The sequence below is a fragment of the Ammospiza nelsoni genome, chromosome 6, assembly GCF_027579445.1.
Source record: "Ammospiza nelsoni isolate bAmmNel1 chromosome 6, bAmmNel1.pri, whole genome shotgun sequence".
NCBI classification, from domain to species: domain Eukaryota; kingdom Metazoa; phylum Chordata; class Aves; order Passeriformes; family Passerellidae; genus Ammospiza; species Ammospiza nelsoni.
Genome location: NC_080638.1, coordinates 47,160,808 through 47,186,494, shown reverse-complemented (window position 1 = coordinate 47,186,494; position 25,687 = coordinate 47,160,808). Strand labels below are relative to the sequence as shown.

At 35.9% G+C, this 25,687-nt stretch overlaps 1 protein-coding gene across 1 annotated transcript in view; it reads left to right on the top strand.

Annotated features, from left to right (window-relative positions):
* The window catches only part of EML5 (EMAP like 5), a 92,431-nt gene that overhangs the window by 6,543 nt on the left and 60,201 nt on the right, over positions 1-25,687 (top strand). Inside the window, exons 2-5 of the mRNA XM_059473992.1 lie at positions 13,196-13,355; positions 15,760-15,858; positions 16,416-16,484; positions 19,676-19,861. Of these exons, the coding sequence (XP_059329975.1) occupies positions 13,196-13,355; positions 15,760-15,858; positions 16,416-16,484; positions 19,676-19,861 (514 nt within the window). The remainder of the gene's footprint in view (positions 1-13,195; positions 13,356-15,759; positions 15,859-16,415; positions 16,485-19,675; positions 19,862-25,687) is intronic.

Here is a 25,687-nt window from a genome sequence, read left to right as displayed (position 1 = left end):
TTGTAGACAAGAACTTGGTTGTTTATTCATTTGCAGAAAGACAATCTCCCAAACGATTTCAATAATTATAACCATCAAGGAAGGCCAGTCATCCCCCATTGTAGCCTTTAATAACTGGAGAAAAACAGGAGTAAAATCCATTTTATAGTTGTGCTTCAAATATGAAATGGATCATGCATAGAAACACTTCAAAATGTAGCTTGTCTGATACTTAGGAAACATACAAGGTGCATACAGCCTGGATTATGGGGTATGGTGTTGGGAAACCAGTCTTTGTTCTCAGGTCCCAAGGAAGGTCCTTGGTAGGAGTATTTCCCTTGACTCAGTGCTGGTGAGGCTGCCCCTGGAGAACTGCAAACATAACTTACAACATAAATACTGTGTGCAATTCTGGGCTCCTCAGGACAAGAGACATGAGGAACTGCTAAAGAGGCTCCATTGAAGGGCCACAGAGATGATGAAGAATCTTGGTCATCTCTCCTGATGAGAGGCTGAGAGAGCTGGGACCATTTGGCCCAGAGAGGAGAAATCTTAGAGTGCATCTGATCCATGTATATGATAAATAGCTGAAGCGAAAGTGTGAAGAAGAGAGATGGATCCAAGCTCTTTTCAGTGGTGCTCAGTGACCAGTCAAGTGACTTTCCAACCAAAAATAAATCCTGTAGGCCCATGCTGAGCAGTAGGAGTTTCCAGAATTGGCAGTTCAGTTTGAAAGCTTCAGTGTTTTTACTACAAACATTATTTATTACTTTCTTTTTTTTACATAAAAATAATTTTATGTAAATCTAGTTAAGGAAATAGTTTTTCAGATTATTTTTTCTTGAAGAAAATTAGATATGAACTATAGATCATGGTTTGGTATGCAATAGTATGCTTATTGTGAAACAAAATACCTTTAACAGTATTATCTGTAAGAAAGAGTGGGCTTTGGGGTGTGTGCTCATAGGTTCCTGCTGAAATGTGGCACCTGGGCTTCATTCTCCATTTGCACTTGACAAGGAAACCACGTTCTTGCTTCAAAGGATGAAAGCAATGTAATGCTAAGTCATGTGATGTACCATTCTGAGAGGTCAAATACAGGCACCCATCTCGAGATGATCTTTGTGAGCATTCTCAGTTTATTTCCCTCCATGAAAGAAGTCATTGCTTAAAACCTAAATTGTGTCATAATTAAACTGAGCAGTCCTCCTATAAGCCTCTAGCTTCAGTATCTTTTGTCTATCAGTCAAAATGGCATTTCTTAGAGCAGAAGCAATTGCTAGGACAAGGAGAGATGATTACCCTGCTGACCATTTTATACTGTGGTTCACAAGGGCAAAGTCCCAGTTAAGCTATTTCCAGCTTTTCATGCTAAGTGGTCTCAAATGGTCAAATATTTAAAAGTCTGAAGGGAAGATTTGGGTGCATATCTTAAACAGATCAGGGATGATCTTCTTTCAGAGGAATGAAAGACAAAATTATGTGCCTTCTCCCTCTGGAAAACCAAGTTTTCTCAGTAGTTCTAGACCTGTTCTGGAACTTGTTATACTGTCTGAAAGACATTTTTTGAGGGATTTAGTGTTGAAACGTCATTAATTTTTTTTTAACCTACAGTTTTGTACATCATCTTTAAAAAATATTTTTCTTGGATTTGGTTTGATAAAATGAAAATATTTTAGGAATACAGAATAAAAACATTCCTGGATTCATTTTGAAGTGAGACTAGAATAAGCCTGTTGTTTAATACACCTGCATACCATTGAAAACTTTACCTTTTCTAATTAAAACTACACAAATAGAAATATCAAAAATATCCAACCAGAACTGAAAATTTAAAACATACTAGAAGTTGATTAAAGTAGATCAACACAGCAAGCAGCTAGGCTTAGGAGCTTGCTTTCATGCATTGTGCTTTCCATAGCCAGCAGTCACATCACCTTCTGATCTGATTCTGTCAGCACTCACAGGCAAGGTCAGGTCAGGTCAATACTCAAATGGGAAAATGTCTTGGTGCTGTAGAAAATGCTTTTCTGGATTTGGTACTTGGGTCTTTTTCTCAGAACTATTGCAACAACATGAGGCTCTAGGACAATGTCTGAGAAGAACAGGAAATGTACCCAAAAGCTTAATAATGTTTGATTCCTAAAAATTTTGGAGCATTTCTGCAGAAATGTTGAGGTCTGCCCTAATCTTTTAGGGCAGTAACTTAACATGTTTCAATAATTATGAACTGTTGATTTTTTTATCCCTCTTTAATTTTTTTAGATTGAAAACCATAGTGTACATGTTCGGTATGGCATATCAAAAAATTAGTTTAGACTTTACTGTAATTGATAACACAAACATTGTTGGCTCTTTAAAAAATATATATGTTTGAAACAGAACCTGAAATAATTGCACAGAGATGTTTCTCATTTTATGTCATCTACATTTTAGAGTTTTTGAAGTTAAAACTGACACTGACATTAAGCTAAAAAATCCATAGAATTTAGTCATACCTTTTATAATATCTCCAGGGCTTTTTTTTTACTTCAAGAGATAATTTACCTAGTTTTTCAAAATATTATTACACAACCTGCAGAGTTGTATTTGTGATTTAGGACAGCACTTTTGTTTAGCATCAATGACTTTAAGGGGAAAATAGTGTATTATCCATAAAAGTGGCAAATGTGTCTAATCTGTACTGATAAAGATTAGGCATACGCTCACATTAAAATTTAGGTTTGTTAAGGTACACTTCAATTATAGTGCTGTTATGATATGATCAAGGAAATTGGTTTATTCACAATATATTTTTTGACTTGACATAAACTATTGGTTTTGCTACATTCACATGGTAAGCAAAACTACTGGGCACTTGAAATGCCTTGAAAAGAAAAATAAAGCTGTAATTTTCCTTGAACTTAGGTAGCAGAGTGTGAAAGCTCCCATAACCATCTTAATAATTTGGTTGAATGTTTGACCTAGATGGTGTTGAATGTTCTCTTCAGAATACATGGAGTGAAGATATTTTGCCCAATGAGATTCTGGTGTCTCATCTGGTGTGGTGTGAATTTCCCCTGGTGTAACAGTGAAGCACCTTACAGAATGTTATGGACACATACAAATCACCTTCATTAGGGCACAGATTGCTCTGATTACTCCACTGGCTACAAAAGACTTCCCCTTCTACAAGAAATACCCAGTGTCATTATTTGCATTGCTGTTAGCTGTTACATAGTAATAGTAATAGCTGGTAGCTATTACCATAGTCATAGGCTTTGAAAATGCAGTGCTTGGTTTGCACAAAAAAGGTCAGAATCAGCCAAGATTGCCTTAACTCTTGGTAGCAAAAGCTAGGATAGAATTTTAAAGTCAGGTTTATGATGCCTATCTTTTATATTGCAAAAGATAGAATCCACAAAGGATTCCAGTGTGTGCACCATCTGATGACACCACTGCTACTCTGCATTTAAAGCAAGATGTCTTTGTGAGACCACTTCAGTTGGAAAAGCAGTGTTCCTTGTTATTTTACCTGGTTGCTAGAGGATACTTGCATCATTAAATCTCCAAAGAAATACTATAGCTTTTCTTCAGAGTAGCTGTCCTCAGCCTAGTTGCAAAAGACTTTCCTTTAACTGGAAATTGTCATCGCTGTTGAGAGGCTTCCTGCTGGACTCCTTGTCTTTTGAATAAGTTCTGTAAGATGGTGCCTGATACTTATTCCTCTATGAAAGCCCTGGGTATTCAGATATTACTTCAGAAAATACAGTGAACAGTCCTTCCAACCATTTTTCATAGGTTTCTAATTTCATTTCACTGCTTGATCTTCCAAACCTTTTCAGAGGAATTCCTTTGTAGTGCCTATTGCTTTGGGCTGCAGACAGGATGGATCAAGACTCATAACTATGCAAAGGTCAGTTTGATTACTTAGCCTTAAAAGCACAGGCCGTTTTAGCAAAAAGCCTCAAAAATCCCACAAAAATCCCCAGAAAGTCATTAAAAACTAAATCTTCTAGTCTAACAGCAATGTCCAACTTCTAATTGCTCAAATATTCATGGGGTCATCTTTGATAAATATTTTTAGAGGCTCCTTTTTTGGGATTTGAATTCAAGAATTGGAAGAAATGTGTCCAGAGTGAGTAAATGGAGAGAATAATATCAGTGTGAACAAAATGATCAGCTCTAGAGGTACCTGCAGTAGTGCTTCCACTGATGGTTTGGCCACATGAGTGACAGATTGCATTTAGGGAAATCTTGCATTTGCCTTTTACAATGTGTTGACCATAGAAAGTATTACACCTTAAACTTCCTTTGGCTTCATATGAAGTATATTGATAAGATATTTGGCATGAAATTACATGCAAATAAATGCTTGATTCAGGGGAAAAATTCAAGTGAAAAAAAGAAACTAAACTGAGGCAAAGGATGAGACCTAATAATAAAGAAAATGTGTCCAAAAGCTGAAAATTATGTTTAGAAATTGCTCATAGTTACAGTAAAGTCGTTGTGTTCTCACAATGTTCATACATTTCACTCCTCATTACTTAATGTATCTTTTACTTTACCCCAACTGAGAATGAAATTTGTAGATATGACATGTTTTTAAAACAATGTTCTCAAAGAGTGTTTTGCTGCTTTGATTGTTTCTATTTATGTGGTACATTTCTTGTGACTAAATCTAGTTGGATATTTTAAAACTAACAGTGACCCTTCAATTTTCTGAACCATAGGGTAACAAGAGCAAAGCTCCTGTTAATGTCAGACTGTGGTGAAGGGGCATACAAATATTTTATATACATACCACTGGGGGAAAAAAACCCCAAAATGTATTTAAATGTAAAGTTCACTTTAAAGAAACTATATATTTTAATTGTGGTGGTGAGATGTCTGCATTTTATCAAGACAGCTTGCATGCAGAATGAGTGGATTAATTCTATGTTTTGGTTAGCTGACAGCAGTATAAACCTTCTCCTGACTTTTAGAACTGTGCTAATCCCTGTTCCCTGCTTATAATCCCTCTACAAGAGCAAGCAAGGTGAATGATGCTTTATCTTAGATCAAGACAAGGCATCTGACAGCATTTGGAAATTGCCTGAAGATTTATTGTGGTGAGTGTGACATTTTAAGTGAAAAAGCCTTCTGGAGTACTTGAGAAAATAAAAGAAATGTTTGAAGAGCTGGTAAACGTTTGATTTGGGATTTTTTTTTTGGATCAAGGTTGCACATTAGATGATATTTGTGTTTTTTAGTTACAAGTTCCTTTTTGCTTACTGTTTTTTCAATTACCATTTCTTCTGCCATATATATTAATACCACAAAAATGAATAGCCTTGGAAAAATTATTCAGTAATAATTTATAAATAATCATGATTTTGCATCTTTTGCAGGTTACAGCATGTGTTTATGAGTATTACATTACATTACATTCCTCATTAGGATTAGTCAATGGATCAGTATTCTTGAGATAAAGATAATTTTTAAGCAGAAGATTTGTGTTTTCTTGAGAGTGCTGCACATGAATGATCTTTATCCATCTTCTTCTTTTTATTGGTTTTCAGTAATTAAGTTTGTGAGCCTACATGGGTGACATCGTTCATTGCCTACCAATTATACGTTGACTTCTGAGTCCCTTTAATATTCTCTAGTTTTCCTATGCTTCTTTCCTGTTTTATTTCTGGTACCTGTGGAGATTTTGTTTGTTTGAGGAGATGGTCTTTTGTGTAAATCCTTTTGTGGCCTCTATAGCATATTTATAGGTTTTTTTCTAAACAAGAGTTCAGATGTTGTCCCAATTTTAAGTGGTATCCTGGTTCCTTTCACTTTTCTGGTGCAAAGTTGGATGCACCCAGAAAAAGTTGGTTGGCCAATTTGTGACAAGTGTTAGAGATATCCTTGACTTTTTTCTGTAGGAAAACACCTCTGTCAAACACCTGCAGAACACCTGTAGGCCTGATATACTCAAGAACTCCTGGAGAAATCTGTGTATCTGCAGTGTCCAGGGCCGGCAAGATTTTTTCTGTTTTTTTCTGCTCTAAAGCTTCTTTGGTTGGTAATGAGGCACAGAATGAATGTTGTGCTTCTCTCAGCTTGTTTCAATAGCAGCTCTGCCACTGCCTTCTTCCCACCAGTCCTTTCATTAAGCCAACTGCTAATTTTGTCAGGATAATCTTTCTACACTAAAGAAGAACTTTTCAAAAATTGTCACTAGTTGTTCTGTGACTCCACTCAAATATTCAGGTGATAAGTTCTTGCATTTTGAGAGATTTTCATTAATATTTCATTTTCTCCCATAGGAGAAAAGATTGAACTGCTGTTTAATATACTTGTTCAGAAATATAAAAGAAAATGGTACATTCTGTGATTTTTTTTCTGTGTGATACTAGAAGATCTAGTATAAATTTTAAAAGTAATAGATGGAAGGTTAATCTATTGGTAAAAACCTGTTCTAAATCTTGTAGTGAAGAAGCAAATCGTAATGACTGGGTAAAGGAATATTCAAAGTGTTTTAGTAGTAGTGAAAGATTTAGAAACAAGAAAAATTTGTATGTCAAGCAAGTTAATTTAGTTAAATAATGGTCAGAAGCATCCAAAATAACCTTCCTTTGAAAAGTAATATTTGAAATGGTCTTGGCTAAAAAATTTGGAGTAAATGCTTCTTTGACCTTAAATAATTTATTCTTTAGATTTCTAACTCAGAATTTTGATTGTGATAAGAACTTTTGCCACTTAGTTTAACTTTCTAGACTGTACTTCATTACAAAATTTATTTGAATTTAATTCTGTTAATATTTTGTAGTCATATTTGTCTCATATTTGACTCTATAGTCATATTTGTCTCTTTCGCCATTATTAAGTGGCTATGGCATGATAATTTTTAGTAAATTAGTTTGTTATCAACTGGCTACAATGGGAAATAGATGTTTCCACTTTAATTTTAAACTGCATTTTTTAAAAATCTGTGATTATTTTGTAGGTTTGTATGCTTTTCACCACATGTCTTCAGGAGCAAAGGACTGCTTTCTAACTTTGTGTCTGACAAATTCTAACCAAACCATTTACTAGTACTTCCTGATTTGTTAAAGGATCTCTTTTGGGTCCTCAAATCTAGAGACCCAAAGGAGCTGAACAGCTGCACTGCCTCCCAAGTTCCTGACAACTGATTGCACTGTCTTCTCTCCACTTGCACTTCTGGTTTCCTATTTCCTTTTTATCCTCTCTCTTTTTATTTTTTTTTTCCCTTGCTGCTAGTTCTAGGGGAGTCATGTTTGACACTTCATTTGTAATAATGGTTTAACTAATTGGCCAAGTCTGTGCATTGTCTTGTAAGGAAAGACATCAGTTGGATATTTTTTAGGTGGGATTCTTACTTATCATTGGGGTCCACTATGTCCCATTATTATACCACTAGCTCTTTAATAGGAATAGCTATTGAAGAATGGCAGGACATTATCTTAGCAAATTTATCTCCAAATGAATCTGGAGTACATGATATTTCTAACTTTCATGTGAGAAGATTTTTTAGCTAGGAACCTGTAAGTAATTCTGCTATCTTCTTTTTCAAGGGGCATATTAGAAAAGAATTTTGTTCCTCAGATTGTGAAAACCTGATGATTAGATTGTCACAATCATGCAGAATTTGTAAAAATCCAGCAACTCCACTCAGTCAAAGCATGAGTTCTCCTGTTGGCATTGGCAAAATCATTCATTTTTGAAAAGAAGAGGAGTATCTTTATTTTTAATCAGTTTTCTAGAGATGATGACTTACCAGAAAGCTGAAGCTAATCCCTTCCTCAGCAGTGGAGGATATGGTAATGCAAGACAAAAATGGACATCTTCATATAGGAGCATATAGTTCCCAGAATATTTTACTCAGTTCTCATGTTTGATGGTTTGGGAACTTCGCATCAGTGTTGTTTAGTCACTCTCTGACTCTTTCCTTCTCTTTGAAGTACATCTCGTTTTTTATTTTTGGCCCTTCCTTGGAGTTCAGGAACAAATAGAAGCCCAAAGCAATCTTTAGGAGTCTCTGGGTTGTGTATAAATGTTTCTTATTAATCTAAAACCATTCAGATCCAATAGGAGAAAAATATGGATTGTAGTGAGATAAACTGCAGCTGGGAATGACCAATGTACAGTTTGAATTCACAATCCCTGTCTCCACTTCAGCCTCTCTTACTTAGAAGTTGGATGCTTGTGCAATTTAAGGAAGCTCCAGAAAGCTCTATTTGACATTATTGGATCTGGGGCAGTAACTGCATGGAGGGCTGGCAGTGGTGCTCCATGATGAGCCCTGCTTTGTTTGCTCTATGGAAAATAAGTGTGCTCTGACTTGATCTGTTTAAACTTTGATGAGAGATGTTTGCTGATTGCAGCTCTTTCAGCTTTAAGATACTAAATAGTATGACAGAAATGGTTTGTAGCTTCCCCTGTTATTCTTTCTGGAAAATATGGATAAATTACAGCAAATAAGAAAATATTCTCGAGTGTATGTAAAATGTCTGTAAACACACCATGAAAATATTTTGCTTTATTTAAGCATAGAAACAATTTCACACTTGAAATTAACTCTTAATTAAGAGATGTCTAAGATGCTGTTATCTTACTGCAGTATTCTTTTGTGCATTTTTACTGGTGCCCTAGTTTTATGAAGCTCAGGAGTAGTCACATGAATATATTCTTGGATTTTCATCCAATATTGTTGCTAAGGAAACATCATCTTTAATACTGTATCCTTGTCTGCAGCTTGTCTGTATTAATCAATGCCTACTAATGCTCAGCACAAACCAAGGAAAGATGAAAAAGAATCTTAATTTCTTTTATTATCAAGTAGTTATTATTGACTATTCTCCTCTAGGATTCCCTGCCAGTTCAACCTCACACAAATTGGAGGGTCTTGTCCATGTCTCTAGTCTCATCCCATGCAGACACAACATGGACAGGTTTTATTTTTTTTTCATTGGCTGCCATTAGTATTTAATATAATAATCTAACATTGGTCTTGTACAGTGCATGGACCTGGTCAAAATGTTGGGGAATGATTACATATTGCTCTGAAAGGGAGAAGGAACCTTTCCTGAATGCATTAAAAAGAGGAGCTTGAATGTACTAAAGTGAGAAACACATGCCTTTCAGTAGGCTGTTAAAACTCTACTACTGCATTTCAGCCCAGTTTGAGTATCTGGCTAGGAAAAGACCTGTCATCCAGACAAAGTGGTGGAAACCTCAGCTCACTGCAAGTCCAGCTATTTGGTTTGTTGCAATTGTGACAGACAAATTTTTTTAATTTTCTATTTCTGAACTCTTCTGAGAAGTGCCAAATTCTAGAGTCAATTTAAAAATTATTTTGACTTAGCAGTTTGTTAGCATCATACCTGTGTTTTTCATTATAAAATTTGCCTTTTGGATGTGTTCTTACATATGTTACATGTTACTAGAGTAGATCTAACATCTGTTGTGGAAGAGCCCAGGTCAGAAAGGCCAGAGGCAAACAAGAAGGCCTGAGGAGCTTCTCATTAGGAATATCTGTTTCCTTTTCTGGACAAGCAGCAGTATCTTGTTCATCAGCTTAGTCATCCTTCAAGGACAAGGAAGGAAACCAAGCTCCAGTTCACAGTCTAGCAGTGTGGGCTAGATGCAAGCACAGTTCCAGCAGTCTAACCTGGAGAGGTCATACCAGCTCTCATTACCAGGATAGTAAAGGGAATTCTCTCCTGAGCGCTGTAAAGGGAATATGTGTCCTTTTCTTCTGAGTGCAGAGCTTCTTATGCCACTAAGCAATCTCTTTCTTCTCCCTAAGAAAGAAAATGCAAGAGAATATTTTTGAAGGAGGATACCTAAGCCCACAAGTCCCACACTAAGAGATTTGAAAGCTGCCTTTAGAGCTGAACCACAGCCATGCTTTTCTGCCTGATCTCAGGAACTGAGTGGATGAATGGCAAGCAGCTATTGCAGATACCATCCCAACAGCTGTATGATTTTGACACCTCCGTAGAGTTGTGTTGAAGATCATACCCAGAGTATCCAGAGAGAGCTCAAACTCATTGTTTGATCCTGGTGTATCACACCACAAGTTCCTACAGTCCATGTATGGAAAGTGTTTATTGTTGTTTGTTTCTGGGCACCCATTCCAGTTAAGCTCTCTCTGTCTGCACTAGGAAGCCATTTAAAGTGTTTTGCTCAGGGCTGTTCTAACAATGAACGTTCTCAAGTATGTGACTGGTCCTGATGCTTCTACTCTAGAGGTTAGATCAAGGTACTGTATTTTTGTATTGATTGCTATGCTTATAGGGATTGCTTGGTCACTCACAGTCCAATGAAAGAACTGAGAAGAGTCACCATATTGTGTAAAATTGGAGTCTAATCCTTGACTTTTCATGAGGACCCAAAATTTTCAGATCCGTAATTCTGCATGGTTCCCCATGGGATTAATAATAGCCAAGATTTGATTATTAAGGAAAAACATTGTCTTATCATTCATGTCTCATATCAAAATAATGTAAATATGTGTAGTAGTTACTTTGTTTAGGGTTGGTAACAGAAATAGTCCCTTGACTTTTTCCATGCTTCTCTTTTTGATCTGCTCTGACAGCCTGTGAGATAGAATACCTGCAGGTGATACTTTAAGTTGTCCTTCACTCCTTGGTCTTTAAGAAAATATGTGGAAAGGTATTTTTAAATAGGTGTTTCTTCAGCCACTGCTAACAGCTTTGCTGAATAGTTTCCCTGAACTCACGATATTTGCATTTTTAAAAAGGGCTTGCTGTGTTAAAATATTTATTGTAGATTAATTTTCTTTTTTCAGTGAATGTCTAGTTTACTATATCCCATATCAAGGCAGAATTTGAGCTCAGTTGTTTAAGCCAGTATTTTGTATTGTGATGTAGAAAGAACTAATACTGTGATACTGCTATTAGTTTTTATTTGCCATTTATTAATTAGAAATAAAGGAAACCTTCTCTGTATTCACCTAATATTCTTTGAATGAAATTAGTTGGAATGCTTGGGCTGAGGACAATGTTCTCCTTTCCCTTGGTAGTGCCTTTAGTGTTGTCCCTTCCATCTCTGATGCATTGTGTTTCTCTAAAGACTCTGAGCTTCAATTAAAAACATGCAGAGCTAATTTTTGGTTGCTGTAAATTGTTTTGTCAGGTGTGGTGTGGGGGTGCTTTTGCATGTATGTGTGTCCATACACATACAGTGAGTGTTTTGTTGTATTGTGGTGTGGTTATTGCTTGTCTAAAAATGCACTATGCACTTGTAGCACAGATCAGGACAGGATTGAAGAGGTGGGGAATCAGACATGAGACTGCTGGGTTTTTCTTATTTTCCTCTTAGTTTCTGTCTCTTTTTACTTGCTTATTCTTTTAACTTCCTTTTCCACATTTCTTTATTGTCCATTTGGTCTAATTGCTCCCTTTCTGTGGTGCCATTCTAAAAAATAGTTCATTTTGGATGCAGCATTTTCTCTCCCTCCAGATGTTTTTCCTTTGTCCTGTGAGTTCACCATCTGCCTCTGTGTGCTCTGGGAGATGTGCAGGTGTTAGTCAGGATTAGGTGGAAGAACTGAATTGAAATGTGATTAAGTTTTGCTGCCAGTTCCTTTCTGCAATGTTTTTTAATTGTGAAGTTGCTCTGTCAAATAAACAACTCTGGAAGTGCTGTGAAGCAAATTGGGGAAATATTGGTTACTTTATCCTGGTGCTGAGGGTAATAGGGAGTAGCCAAGAGCAGAAATTCCCATAGCAAAATGGAAAGGTTCAGGGCTTTTTACCTTTTCACCTTTGAAGTTAGGAATTCTGCTCAGTTTTGCATGTGGAACTCATCAAGCAATATCAACAAACTGAACTGCTATTCTAAAACAGAAAAATATGGAAGTGTATTGTGTAGTGTAGATTAACTTCATAAAATATTGTGTCTTCTAATGTGGTTTCCTCTTGCTCTTTGTGTATATAGAAAATGTGTACATCTTTTGAATCAGAAGATTTTTCTGGTAATTTCCTGGTTAGCTTTAACCTTGCTGTTTTTGTTTATAACTTCCCTTGTCTCCACCCTTTGAACTTTATTTATCAAAGCCTGTGTTCAAGTTAAAGATCATCTTACCTTTGCAAAGTGCTCAGCCTTTCTCCTTTCCAAATCATTTTGAGAAGATAAATATACTTACTTTGTATTGTTAGTGATTCTGTCCACCACCAGTCTCTCAAGAGCATTCATTACCCTGACATTCAGCAGGGTAGGAAACTTTTTAGCCAAATTAAACAGCCAGCTTTGGAAATTTTGTCTTCCTGGCTTCTGTGTGGTATTTCTACATCATTCTGGACTGCTCTACCTAGTATATTTGGAGTGTGATCAAGTAGTTTGTTTGGGTTTCTGTTAAAATATATTCTTACTTTTCTGTATTATGAAATCTGAGTCCTCAGACCCCGTGTTATCCCATACAGCTTGCTGCCATAAACAAAACAAAGAAATATCTTGCTGAGTAGAATGTTTTCTAGCTTGGTCCCAGATTTAGCAAAACAGTTCTGATGAACCTCAAATGTACTCTGAAAGACTGAAATACAAACAAAATTCTCTACAATACTAGAAATGTTGAGAGTTAATAATTATTCAAACCCGGCTATTTCCAGTTGTTCTATATTAAATTTAAGGCATTTAAGATAATCTTAATTGCTCTTAAGTTCAGTCATCTGAAGTGTAGTCATTGCCTCTAGTCCAAGCTAGGCGTGCTTTGGGTTTCTGTACAATCAGCACAATTCCTGTACAATCAGGAAGCTGTCCTCTCATAAAAAGGACATCAAATACTGTGTGGAATAAAGAACTTCTGGAGATGTGCATCTCTCTCCATTGATGATTGATGTGTAGATAGTTAAACACCAACTTCTGTTTTCCATTGTTTGTGTTTTTGAGTTTTAAGAAATATAAAGAAAGGAAAAGAGGTATTTCTCTCAGTGCATGAAAATCTGACCAAATTTAGGAAACACTTTTGGAACAGAGAATTATTGACTATTTTGCAACTAATTTAAATTTAGAAGGCTTTTGAAGGCTAAATTGAAAAAAGATGTTGGTATGTACTATATTTAGAATTTCACAGCTACTGTGATACAAAATGACTTTTTATTATCTAGTATGCATAGGAAAATATTGTAAAATTATTTTTAAGGAAAAAAAAAGTAATGCAACTAACTAGGCAAATACCAAAGTTTCATGCAGAAATATTTTTATCTCTTTTTTTTGGCAGCCTTGCTTTGCACCCCGAACGTGTGTTGGTGGCAACAGGTCAAGTTGGGAAGGAACCATACATCTGTGTGTGGGATTCATACACTGTGCAAACTGTATCTGTCCTGAAAGACGTTCACACACATGGCATAGCTTGCTTGGCCTTTGATTTAGATGGTCAGGTATGTAATTAATATTCTTTTTTCAAACAATTGAATAAATTGTTTATCTATTAGAAATCTTGTCAAACAGTTTTTCTTTAAAAAAGGCAGTGTATTGTCTCAGGTTCTATCTGCTTATTCTCAAGTTGAGGAAGATCAATTTGTATTACTAATGAATGCCAAATATTTACATTTGGCAAGAAAATTATAACTTCAAAAGATTTTTGAATGGAGATGAGGTGGTGGGGAGGTTCTTGTGCTCTGTGAGCCACTGTTCAGAGTTAGACCAAATGCCTGGAGACAGTGGCCCTCCCCTGTGCAGGGACGTGTCTTGTGCCCGGAGTGATGGTAGCCCTGTTGTGTGTCTCACCTTGGACCCCTTCAGGCAGTATCCCTTTCTCTTTCATGCACTTTGTATTCACTGGCGGCTCTCCATGTTTTGATTGTTTGTTCAGACTCATGTATCCTGTATCCGAGAGTCAAGAAAAAGGTTTCATTGGAATTTTGTTGCTTTTGAACATTTTCTGAATAGTAAATTGGTTCTCAGAGCTGATACCTATATTGGAGATTGTTTTTACCAGACACTAGCTCCTCTGAGTTAAGAGACTTTCTTGACTGATGTATTGGAAATGGAAAATTTAATGGTTATATTTACATGTTAGGTAGCAGCTGCAAAGGCATTAGCTGAGGAAATCCTTTCTGGAGATGTGCTTTCCTGGTCTATGAAACACTTCTTTCCTTCCCACTCAGCCTTGCAATGTGATACTCAGATTTAGCTGTATCCCCAGCTCCTTTTGCTTGCTAAAAAGGTCAGTGTCTGTTAGTTACTGCTGTTCCCTCAAGTGAGGATGTACTGTAGAGACCAGTTGCTGTCCTTAAGAGAATATCAAGTAGAGCTGTGTTGAACACAAGAGGAAAGCCTACCTGTAACTTGTCGCTGTCAAAACATGTTATAATTGTTGTAGGAATGTTCTGAGTTTGTTGAAATGACCTCTCACTGTTTAGGCAGTCAGCTTCTAGAGTCAGCTTCTTTCTAGAACAGCATTTCTACTTCACAGCAGTATCTTTTCTCTACATTGTTCTTGTTGTGTAAACTTGTGTTACTCCCTTACTTGAATGGCCTTCTTAATTTAAGGTCAAGATACATCAAATTAGGATTGAAATACTCTGATTTTTCAAAGATGGAATAGAAAGGTTAGATTTTGTAGTATTAGTACATAGGCAGCATGGATAGAAATTGTATTTAACTTGTTTATTTTTCTTCTCATAATCCTGGAGCTTTTCAGACAGTAAAGGAATTATGTTATTTGGAATAGGTTTCTGTCTTTAGGAACAAAGATTACAATTCAACGTTGGAGTTTGGTTTTGCTTTTATAAACTCACTTAGATAATCTATGTAGAAATTGAAGCTAAATTTGTCTTTAGTGAGTGTAAGTATTAACTGCTGAACAGTGAAAAAAGCTTTGCCCAAAAGATTTGAAAAAAATTTATTTATCAACATCAAGATGGCACAATTCATGCAAAAATGGTACAAAAATACTAATTTTCTTTAAAAATTGAGCCAAATCACTCAGCTTTTTTTTTTTTTTAATAATTGAATCCTATTAGTCTTTCTGTTGAGAATTTCTATAGGATAAATAGCATTTTGACTGGTTAACAGATACAATACAAGTGGCTGATTTAGTCAATCATTTGTGTCAAGAAATCTGTGCAAGGTGTCTTCACAGTCAAGACAAGACAGGCTGCCACGCACAGGAAGATCTCAACATTTTATTTTTCTTGATTTTTTTTGAATAATCTTTTTTGTCTATCCTAGTTTTACAGTATAAATGGCTTCAACCTCTTTCTGAATAATAAAGACTTCATAAAATTATATTTAATTCTGTTTGAGAAAGTATTTGGAAAGAAATATTTCCTCTTATAGGTCTTGAAGAATCAAGCAAAAAACTTTTAAAACATTTAATTGTTTTTGATCTTTTGTTTGTTTTCAAGAAGATTGAAGGAAATATTTTTCTTTGTGTCTCTTGAACTTACAAAATAAATCCTAAATTCTGCAAGTTACATATAATTAAAGGTAATGAAACATACAGTTTCATTAAGGTCAATGATTATTCCTTTTTTGCAAATGTCTCCTGACTGCAGCTTGCCCTGTGTGCTATATAGAATTATATATATATTAAACTCTATAGATCAGAAATATGTTGTTATCTAAGAAGATCTTTATGGTCATGGTGCTGTACCTGAAAAGATGCATCTATGTGAGCTTTGGTGTAAGATATAGTTTATGTTTTCTTCTATATCAAAATGGAGCTATTGCTTCTGTCTCAAATATGTTACACATTTTTTGCAACTCATTCAAAATAATGACTTTAGATTTTGTGAATATATTGAGTTATTTTTATTTGTTTAATTTGGACACTTTTAGCGTCTGGTCTCGGTTGGTTTGGATTCGAAAAACACAGTTTGTGTATGGGACTGGAGAAAAGGAAAATTGTTATCAATGGCTCCTGGTCATACAGACAGAGTAAGTACAACTAAATAGTCTGGGCATCAGTGTAGTTTTATTTTGTTAAACTGTGTCTATATATGTACTAGACCTATGTCTGACCAAAACCCATTTTGTTTTAGAAACTGAATTTGCCTAAAGGTTGATATGCAAAAAGATGTGAAGATATTTAAGATGTGTGCATTTATTTCTAGAATAAAATGTGTAACTCAATATTTATTTGTATATGGTTTGTTGAGACTGAAAACATGTAGGAGAAGTGCATAATTAATGCACTTCTTAGACCCTCATCCCCATATGGGAAATCAAAATGCAAATAATTGCTTGATTTTTTCTAGTCTGTAAATGAACCTTAATGTTGTTTTATCATGTGTTTTAATTACTCTAGGAAAAAAAAAGCCAGAACTATATTGGGTGTATGTTGAAATTTCAATATGGAATGAGAGGATAAAAAAGTCTTTCCAATAGATCCATTTAAAGCATTTCAGACTCCCTGTTAATTTGCTAGAAGTTTTTACTGTTTTAACTGTCCTGTGCTAGAAAGACTGCTGACATCTTTTGGGTTTTTTGTGCAGATATTTGATATTTCTTGGGATTTATACCAGCCAAACAAGCTCGTCAGCTGTGGTGTAAAACACATCAAGGTAATGAAATTACTCTTCATTTATAAAAAATTCAAGCTGCAGTAATATATGCTCTATAAAATGCATAAAATTAGAATCTAAAAGGAATCTAGAATGATAATATGGAAGGTGTTGTGTAAGAACAATATTAGTTCTTAGAACTGCAATCATGAATCACACCTGACTACACTAGATACGTTAAAAGATCTGTATAGTGAAAAACAGACCCTCCCTGCTCAAAGACTTCATGCCCTGGTGGAAGTACTGTAGTAGGAATGAAAAAGTTGTCAGTAGCATTGTATGTAATGGCTGTAATATAATTGAAAATTTAAGTTCTCTGAAACATACTGTTTGAAATCCAAAGTAGTGTAGGACAGGATGCCCACGTTTAAGGTGACTCCAGGTACTCAAGTTTCTGAATCTTAGACAATGAATGAATTGCTGCACTGCAGAGCTGAAATGAACGGAAAAACCATTTCTTACCAGTTAGAGAGGGTATGGGGAGACAGTGAAAGAGAAAAGAAGCAGCATTTTTCTTTCTTTTAATTCTTTGCCCTGCTTGTATTAGTAATCTTTGTCATTTGGAGCATTCTGTACCTGTTACGGAATTCATAATTTGGACAATTCATGTATTTTTCAAGCATGCTCTGTTTGATCCATGTAGCAAATTTTGTGCAGAAGGAACTTTTTTTTCAGGTTTAACTTTGCAGCAGGATTATCAATGATTAGGAGCCATGTTTCACATCAGTCAAAAGTCACTGTCTTCTCCCATGCACAATTTTCTGTGTTACCACATCACAGCAGTAGATGGCACCTTGAAAGTTCTGTATTGCTGTTGTGTGGAGGTTCCCATGTGGGGGAAATGTGTTGTTGCTTTTTATACAATGAACTTGTAGAGTAATATGTATTAGTGGCCTACTGGAATAAGTGTTAAATCTGTTGGCTACATTGCATAAGTCTGGTTTGGCATGCAAGCGTTTAGCGTGTCAGTTAGAGAATTCCAATAACTTGTTTAATAATGACTTTTTTTTTCTACTTCTCTAAGAGGACCTTTATGCCAATAGTAAGCTAATATTTGCCAGCAGTGATTTAGTACATTTAAGATGTCTTTATGATATCAAAATGTATCTATTTAGATAAGCAAATGTTTGAGCAACTTTTAAAGCTCTACAAAGCCTTTCTAAATAGAAACATTATTTTAAAAATAACTGCTGTTTCCTCTGGGAAACCAGTATGGAAACGCAGAATTCTAAAGGTATTTAGGCATTTGGATCAGGCAAGAGATTGTTGTTGATGTGTGTTTTTTTTAAACCACACCTTCCTGTTCTTTCAGATATCAAGAATTACTTTCATGTTTTTAACACTGTATTTTTTCTCAGATTATATTTTATGCAACTTGTAATAGTACTTAATCAAGTTATATAGATAATTCCATGTGAACTGATATTGAGGAATTTTCTTAGATACATCGCCCACTTTCACAGTGGAGCCAGGTGTTTCATTTATGCAGTGACTGTAGTTGCTTCTCAAGCAACAACATGGTCTATGTCTTTTAGTTTAAAAAATATAAATTAAAGCCTACATAGGGGTTTTCACCCCAGCCAGCATCTAAGCCCCAACCAGCTGCTCACTCACTCCACCACTAGCAGGACTAAGGAGAGAATTGAAGAGTAAAAGCTGGAAAACTCATGGGTTGAGGTAAAGACAGTTTAATAGAGAAAGCAAAACCTGCACATGCAAGCAAAGCCCATCAAGGAATTAATTCACTGCTTCCCAGGGACAGGCAGGTGTTCAGCCGCCTCCACAAGAGCACACATAAATAAGGGTGACTTGGGAAGACAAGCTCCATCCCCTCAAATACTCCCTCCAGTTCTTCCCCTCACTTTGTTCTGAGCATGATGCCATTTGGTCTGGAATATCCCTTTGGTCAGTTGGGGTCACCTCTCCCAGCTGTGTCTCTTCCCAACCTCCCATGCATCCCCAGCTTCCTCACCAGTGTTGCACTAGGTCAGCAGAACGGCCCCTGGCTGTGCAAGCCCTGCTCAGCAATAACAAAACCATCTCTGTATTATTAACACTGTGTTCAGCCAAATCCAAGAGACTGCACCATACCAGCCACTGTGAAGAAAATTAACTATCCCAGCCCAAACCAGCACAACTAGTTATGATACTGGGATTTGTCTAATCAGTACTAGTTACTCTAATCAGTAATGGTAATTTCTGCTTATTTCTGAATTACAGTATTGCAAAAATACTGTACAGAAATCTATTCATGCTAACTTGTTACATTGTCCCATAATTATTGAAGTCCGCTCAGAATTTTGAATTGATTATTGGTAGCAGAGCGCCTTGCTGTGAAATACAGTTCCCTAAACACATATGCAGGAAACTCTGTATGCTGAGACAATAACCTGTCAGTGGTGATGCTTTCTTGTTTTACATTGGATTACTTCAGCAGCTTCACTTTCTAGTGCACATTTACATGTTTGGACAGGAGGGTTTGAAAGCAAGTGCTTCTTGTTTGCAGAGATCTCAGAAACCACAGTGTTTATCTGGAGACTTACTTGACAAGTATTGTGCTCTGACAAGAGACTTTGTCTTTAGTTCAGGATTCATTGGTACATCTTGGGTGACCTAGGAGGGAATTCACACTTGTGTGATTGCTGCAATTACACACAAATGGTTTATTAGAAAGTTCTTAAAAATCTCTGCCTCAGATGGCTACTCCGTGTGATCTATGGTCCTGATGGGAAATACATCTGCAAAAAAACCAGCTGCCTTCAAACAGAGCAAATAGAGTCTCATCAGAATTCTGCATGCTTAGGTGGCATCTTTAAATGTATAAAGTAACATAAAGTACAAATGCACCATTTTCAGCATAAAAGTCTTACATCAAAGAAAGATATGATAATTCTATTATGAAATACTTTTCAAAAATAACTGAGAATACAACTGACTCACAAATTATTATTTGAAAGAATTTTAGTTTAATTTTATACTGATATCCCAAAATTCCTTCCCAGCTACTCTGTTGTGATGATCTTATGGAAAGATAAAGTTGGTTAATAGCATAAAACCCTGTTAAACTGGAGAACTGAGACATGGAAAAGGGGGTGATTTCTTTTGCAGGCAAGGTACTTCTCTTTCAGATCTGCATATTAAATTATAAGGTATTAGCAAAATAGCCATTTCTAAATCACTTCATGTTGCAGTTCTGGAGCTTGTGTGGCAATTCCTTGACACCAAAACGTGGTGTCTTTGGCAAGACCGGTGATCTCCAGACCATCCTGTGCCTGGCCTGTGCAAGGGACGAGGTGACGTATTCGGGTGCCCTGAACGGAGATATTTATGTGTGGAAGGGAATCAACCTCGTCAGGACAATACAGGGAGCCCATGCTGTAAGTGTCCCTTTCTAAATTAATGCTGAATGTTAAATAGATTTCTGGAAAGCCAGAAAGAACAAAGCAAGGTCACCTTGGCTGTGTTCCTAAATGGTTTCAGTGATACTCATGATGTCATATTGGAATATTTTTTGAGAACAGTACACAGACTTGGAAAGTGAAGACATGTCAGTGAAAGTTTAACAAAAATTTTCCAAAGTGCTTGGTAATACTTTCTTTTAATTGAAATGTTTAATATGAATATAAAGTGATTATAATTTTGCTATGTAGGTTTTAATTACATTTTCCATGTTATTTTAAAGCATTTGGGTTTGTGATTAAAATAGGTAGCAAAAAAACCCACTTTTTGGTTTGCAATCTGATTTGTACATACTAAACTCTGAAAATCCTCATTACCTCTCATTTGGTAATAGGCAGTATTTGACTTCTAATTGTGCAAGTATCACTTAAAAACAAAGCCAACCAGGTTCTGTTTGGTTTAACCTATGGAGCATGGAACTGCTAAGGTCACTTTATGAAGCTATATTATTTGCTGGTTGAATGTTAATTTTTGTTTTGAAAAGCATTGCACCTTCTTGATAATATTTGAAGTTTCAATCTTAGCAATTTAATATGGTGTGCAAAAACAAGCATATGAGTTCTGATATTGCAGCTTCAAAATTCTAGATAAAAATTAATAACAGTTAATGATTCTTGCTTGTTAGAATATGTTTGTTTTAACTGGCCTGTTGGACTGGGTGGCCTGGTGTTTGTAACTGAAGTGTAAGAGTCACTCTTGATTTAATCAGGTAGAGTGGAGGGGATGAAGTGATGAATGTTATGTGTGTGGGAGAGGTTGCAGTCAGTTGTGGTAAGCAGACTCTTGGTTTACCAAAGATTTAGAAATACACATTCAGGATGACTGCAGCTTGTAGAGTGAGCTAATACTTCAAAAGTGATTGGAGTGCTTATTCTTGTCACTTGTATAATGACACTGTCTCTTGTTATGAACAAAGATAAATTTTGAAGAATATCTGTGTGTGAAATGTATCCCAGATTACATTTTGCATTTAAGATTTCTTTATATACATAAAAGTGTATGTATATATAAATTAAAAAAAAAATTGCAGATAAACCCAGACAATGATACTGTCCTGTATGCATCTGTAGAAATATAAAATGTATTCAAGAGGGACCAAATTATGAATCAGGAAGTATGAGGGGGTATTTACAGTATGGAGTTATTCTTGCTCTATAACTTCAGATCGGGTTTCAGTCTTCATAATAAGTATTCAGTAGTGTTCTTTTCTGTGTTTTCCTGTCATGATTGGCCATTGCCTATGCAGATCTCAATTCCCAGAGGGAAAAGTGTACTTAGTCTCCTGTTGAAAACTGATGCCAAAATATTCTCCCATCCTGTTGGTGCTATAGGAGACAGCTGTCCTGCATATTAACATACTTGTTACTTGGACTATTTAGACTTGCAACAGTTTATTTCTCAGAATAATGCAGTGCTTTTCAGCTGTTTAAGTATGAAATGACAACTGATAAACAGATGATGATGAGAGCTTGTTGCTCCATTCCCTTATGTGCTGTGTCAGTTCTGAGTTGACCATAAGATCAAATTTGAAGTGCAGTAACATCCTTATCTTCAGTAACATCAATGGGCAGAGCTCAGGTGACCTTGGAGTAGGTCTCATCTAGCCTTCTATTTTTGGCTGTGTCATCTAGGCTCAATGGAATTGTACTTTGCAGTACTGAAATTAAGTATGAACACTAGTTCATGTCTTTGAAATTCATTTTTACATGAGATTAGAGTCACTACAAATCTCACCGATTTCAGGGGAAGAAAAACCCCAATAAAATATGGAAACTTCTTTCCAACAAAATGAAACCTTGTTTTTCAATTAAAAATTACTTTAAAGGATAATATTGACAGACTGCTCTAAGTCCAACATATGGAAACTTGGAATGACAATATCTCTTCAACTGTACTAAAATATTATCATGCTATTTTGCGGCTACTTAATTTAATTAATTAATATACTTAATTTTATAAATTATGTCCTTCTTGCCCAAAGGAAATGCAAGTACAAGCTACAAGATTTATGGTGTATGTCTTTTTTTGAAGAGACAGTGTGCACTGTAGTAGGGAATTTATAGAAATTTCTCTTCAGTGTGCTAGTGTTGGAATTGTCATCCCTGCATACCTGTTCATCATCCTGCATCATGACTCCTCAACAGATGTGACATAAACTGTAACCTTACTGAAGGAAGATGTCTCATTATTTGCATAAATACCATTCTTTTCTTGCAGCATAACCAGCAGATATCTAAGATACTGGAAAATGGTTTCTAAAGCATGTTAGTGATGTGGAGAAATAGTCCAGCTCCAGATTTATTAGTTATTATTAAGACATTGTCTGCATTAATACAGAAAACCTGTTCTTTTCAAAGGTTGGTTCTCTTTGTTGTGGTTCCCTTAGCTGAAAAAACATTTTTCATTTTAAAAATAATTCAATGTGAAAAATAAGGCATGGTCTCCCAGTATGAGCAACCAAGGAAACAGATAGCAACTTTAACACTAACAAGCAAAATAAGAATTCTTAATTCAGACAGATTATCTGTTTTCTGTCATAGCAATACCAACAGAGAGGAAAGTAGAGTTTCCTGCAGATTTCCATCTGAATTTGAGTAGAAACAAAAAGTTGAAAGCACAGAAGTTAAGAGTTGGAAGAGGATTAGGGAGTTCACTTAAAATAAAAATAGGAATGAAAAGTAGGAAAAGATGAAAAATAAGCAGGGTTTAGGAGTAAAGGCACAGAGTTCATGTGCAGGGAACAATGGATAACAATGGGAAACTTCAATTCTAGATTTGCCTCCTAAATAATAATCTTAGTAATGAAAATTTTAAAGGACAGAAAGGAAACAATAACATGAAAGCATGTATAAATTCACTGGCAATGGTAATACTCCATGAGGTTATTTGTAGGTGATGGACCTGGTTCTGGAAAATTGATAAATACCTTGACTAATAAAAAAAAAATTGATAGTTGTCTCATTTGTGTACCAGTGCAAAGAACAGATTATAGAAACTTCCACTTACTACCTTATATGTTCTAAATTCAAGGTAGTCCATGGCTATTAAGATATATACAAGATGTTACTTGGATATTAAAATTGTATGCTTAGTTTAAACACTGTATATTTTAAAGATTCTTGTATGCTATGCTTTTGCCTTGCATAGTAAATGTACATAAGACGCTTTCTCAGGAGATGAATAATTAATTTTGAGATAGTCTTTCAGAGGTACACATTAAAGTTGTGTGGATTGATGTCAGAAACTGAGGTTAAATAACAAGCTTGAGGTTAAATAACAGGCACTCTGTTAAAACCATTGCACGCCTATGTCATTGTGCTGGATACTAATTAAATATAGATGGAAACAATATAATGAACTTAAATGAATGGTTTTAAACTGGTATCATGTACCAACACCATGACCATTAAGTCATGCAGTATTTTCTTTTCCTGCTTAGACCAGTCATTGATTTCAAGGGAAGATGTCCACTTTTTTTAGCCAATGGGAGCTATGGGGACAACTATTTTAATTTTTTTATAATAATATGCACATTTTTGAGTTCTTTTCTGGATGATTTGTTAGACAGGAAGATCACATTTCACAGTAGTGTCTCTCCTCTGTAAACTCACTGACACCTACCTTAAATGTTTGTAATCCATTTCCTTATTGTGCCGTGTGTATTGGGAGAGACAATGTCTCGTGGTGAGTGCCCCAACATGGGTTGCTTTACATTTCGGTGTCCTGTAGTGTTTCTGGGAGTAAAAAGGAGGCACTGGAGTTGTTTTTGTGTTGGTGTAGTGTCTCTGTTCTCCATGTTGCTCACTGGTAGTCAGTTGCTCCTAAGTTTCCATGTGATCTTCCAAGCTTGGTCCTAATGACAGCTAGCTGCAGTCATCATGTGTTTTAGGAATTGCATAGTCAGAGTGGTGGATTTTATACAAACAATTGCATTTAGATAAACTGACACTTGATTTTTGCAAGATAGGTCCAGCAGCAGTAAAAGACCATAAGCTGCTTCAGTATTGGAAACTTCTTGGATTCAAGTAGTGGCTAAGTATTCTTGCAGGAGGAATCATTTTTGTCAAATTCTTCTTGTACTTCTCCAGCTTTCCACTCTAATTTCTGGTAGATCTGGGCATTTATTTTTTTATTTGCTCTCATTCAACTATTTTTTTCTTAAATTTGAGGGAACGCAGATGTGATACCAGCTGGTTATGTTGGAAAAACAGGAAATAGCATTCTGAGAAAATGTTGCTAGATTTGAGATATTATTTCCAGAATTTTCACATTCATTAGGAAGTGTAATGAAGAATTTGTAAAAGAAGAATGCAGCCTGTATGTTGAGCTTCATAAGTTTCAAGATGGAAGTCTTTGATTTATACCTTTTATTTTCATTCAGAAGCACAGTCTTTGTGGCTTACATTCAGTTGCATCTAACAAAGTCAGTGCAATTGTTTGCCTTTCATTACTGCTAGAGGGTTTTTAAACATCAATAATTAAATTATGTTGATTACAATTTCACCCTGAAGGATTAAAAAGCACGAAGACTCCAAAGTTGATTTGCATTAACAATCTGGTCAGTTTTTAAAAGGAGGGATTTAGTGAAGGGTTTACTGGCCAGCTACTCCAGTAAAAAATCTGTCTTTTCCCCTTTAAGTGTGAGCCTAACAATTATATGAAACGTAGCAAAGCTCAGCTTTTTCCATTAGATGCTTACAGTCCCCATTAATGAGGGGCATTTTTATAGTTTTCATCTCGTTCTCTTATTCCAGTGGCACAAAGACTGCAATGAGAGTGTCCTATTGCATTTCAAGAGATTGAGCTAGCACATCTGCCAAATCTCCTTGACAACCACTATGTCCTTTTCAAGATAAGGATATTCTGTGGAATGGAAAACAGATTAATGCTGGATCCACTTGATCTTATCTTCAGAGCATTCCGCCAGCTCCGACATTGCCAAATGTCTGATTGTTTTTTTAATAGTGACTAATTAAATAATGGATTTTGGAAAGAGTTAATTAGAGAAAAGAAAATAATTCTATTATCAAGATTGCATTCCAAAAAGAGCTTTAAAAGATTTAAACTTGGACAGAATTCAGCATAAGGTACAAAATGAGCTGAAATTCCTCTAGGCTTATGTTTATTCCATGGCACCTAGAGTCACAGAATCACTAAGGTTGGAAAAGGCCTCCAAGATTGGAGTCCAATTGTTAACCTGGCACTGCTGTGTTCACCACTAAACCCTACCTACAAGTACCACATTCCACCTGTTTTTGAACACTTCCAGGGATTATCCCTCTAGGACTTCCCTGGGCATCCTGTTCCAATACCTGGCAACCTTTTTAGTGAAGAAATGTTTGCTAGTATCCAATCTAAACCTTCTCTGGTGCAACTTGAGGCCATTTCACTCATCCTGTCACTTGTTACCTGGAAGAAGAGACCAACCCTCACCTGGCTACAGCCTCCTATCAGGCTGTTATAGGGGGTGATGAGGTCTCCCCTGAACCTCCTTTTCTCCAGGCTAAACACCCTCAGCTCCCTCAGCTGCTCCTGACAAGACTTTTGCTCACAATAGTAAAGGTTAATGCAGTAAAACAGACACACATGCAGAGAAACAAATACAGTTTGTGCTGTATATTCTAAAACCACTAGGTTCCTAAAGAAACAGAAGATTTTTCAAGATGTTAGAGATAATGAGAGTTAGACTTCTAATCTGCTTATGATTTAAAAATTCCACTACATTTCTGTTTATACAAGTACTG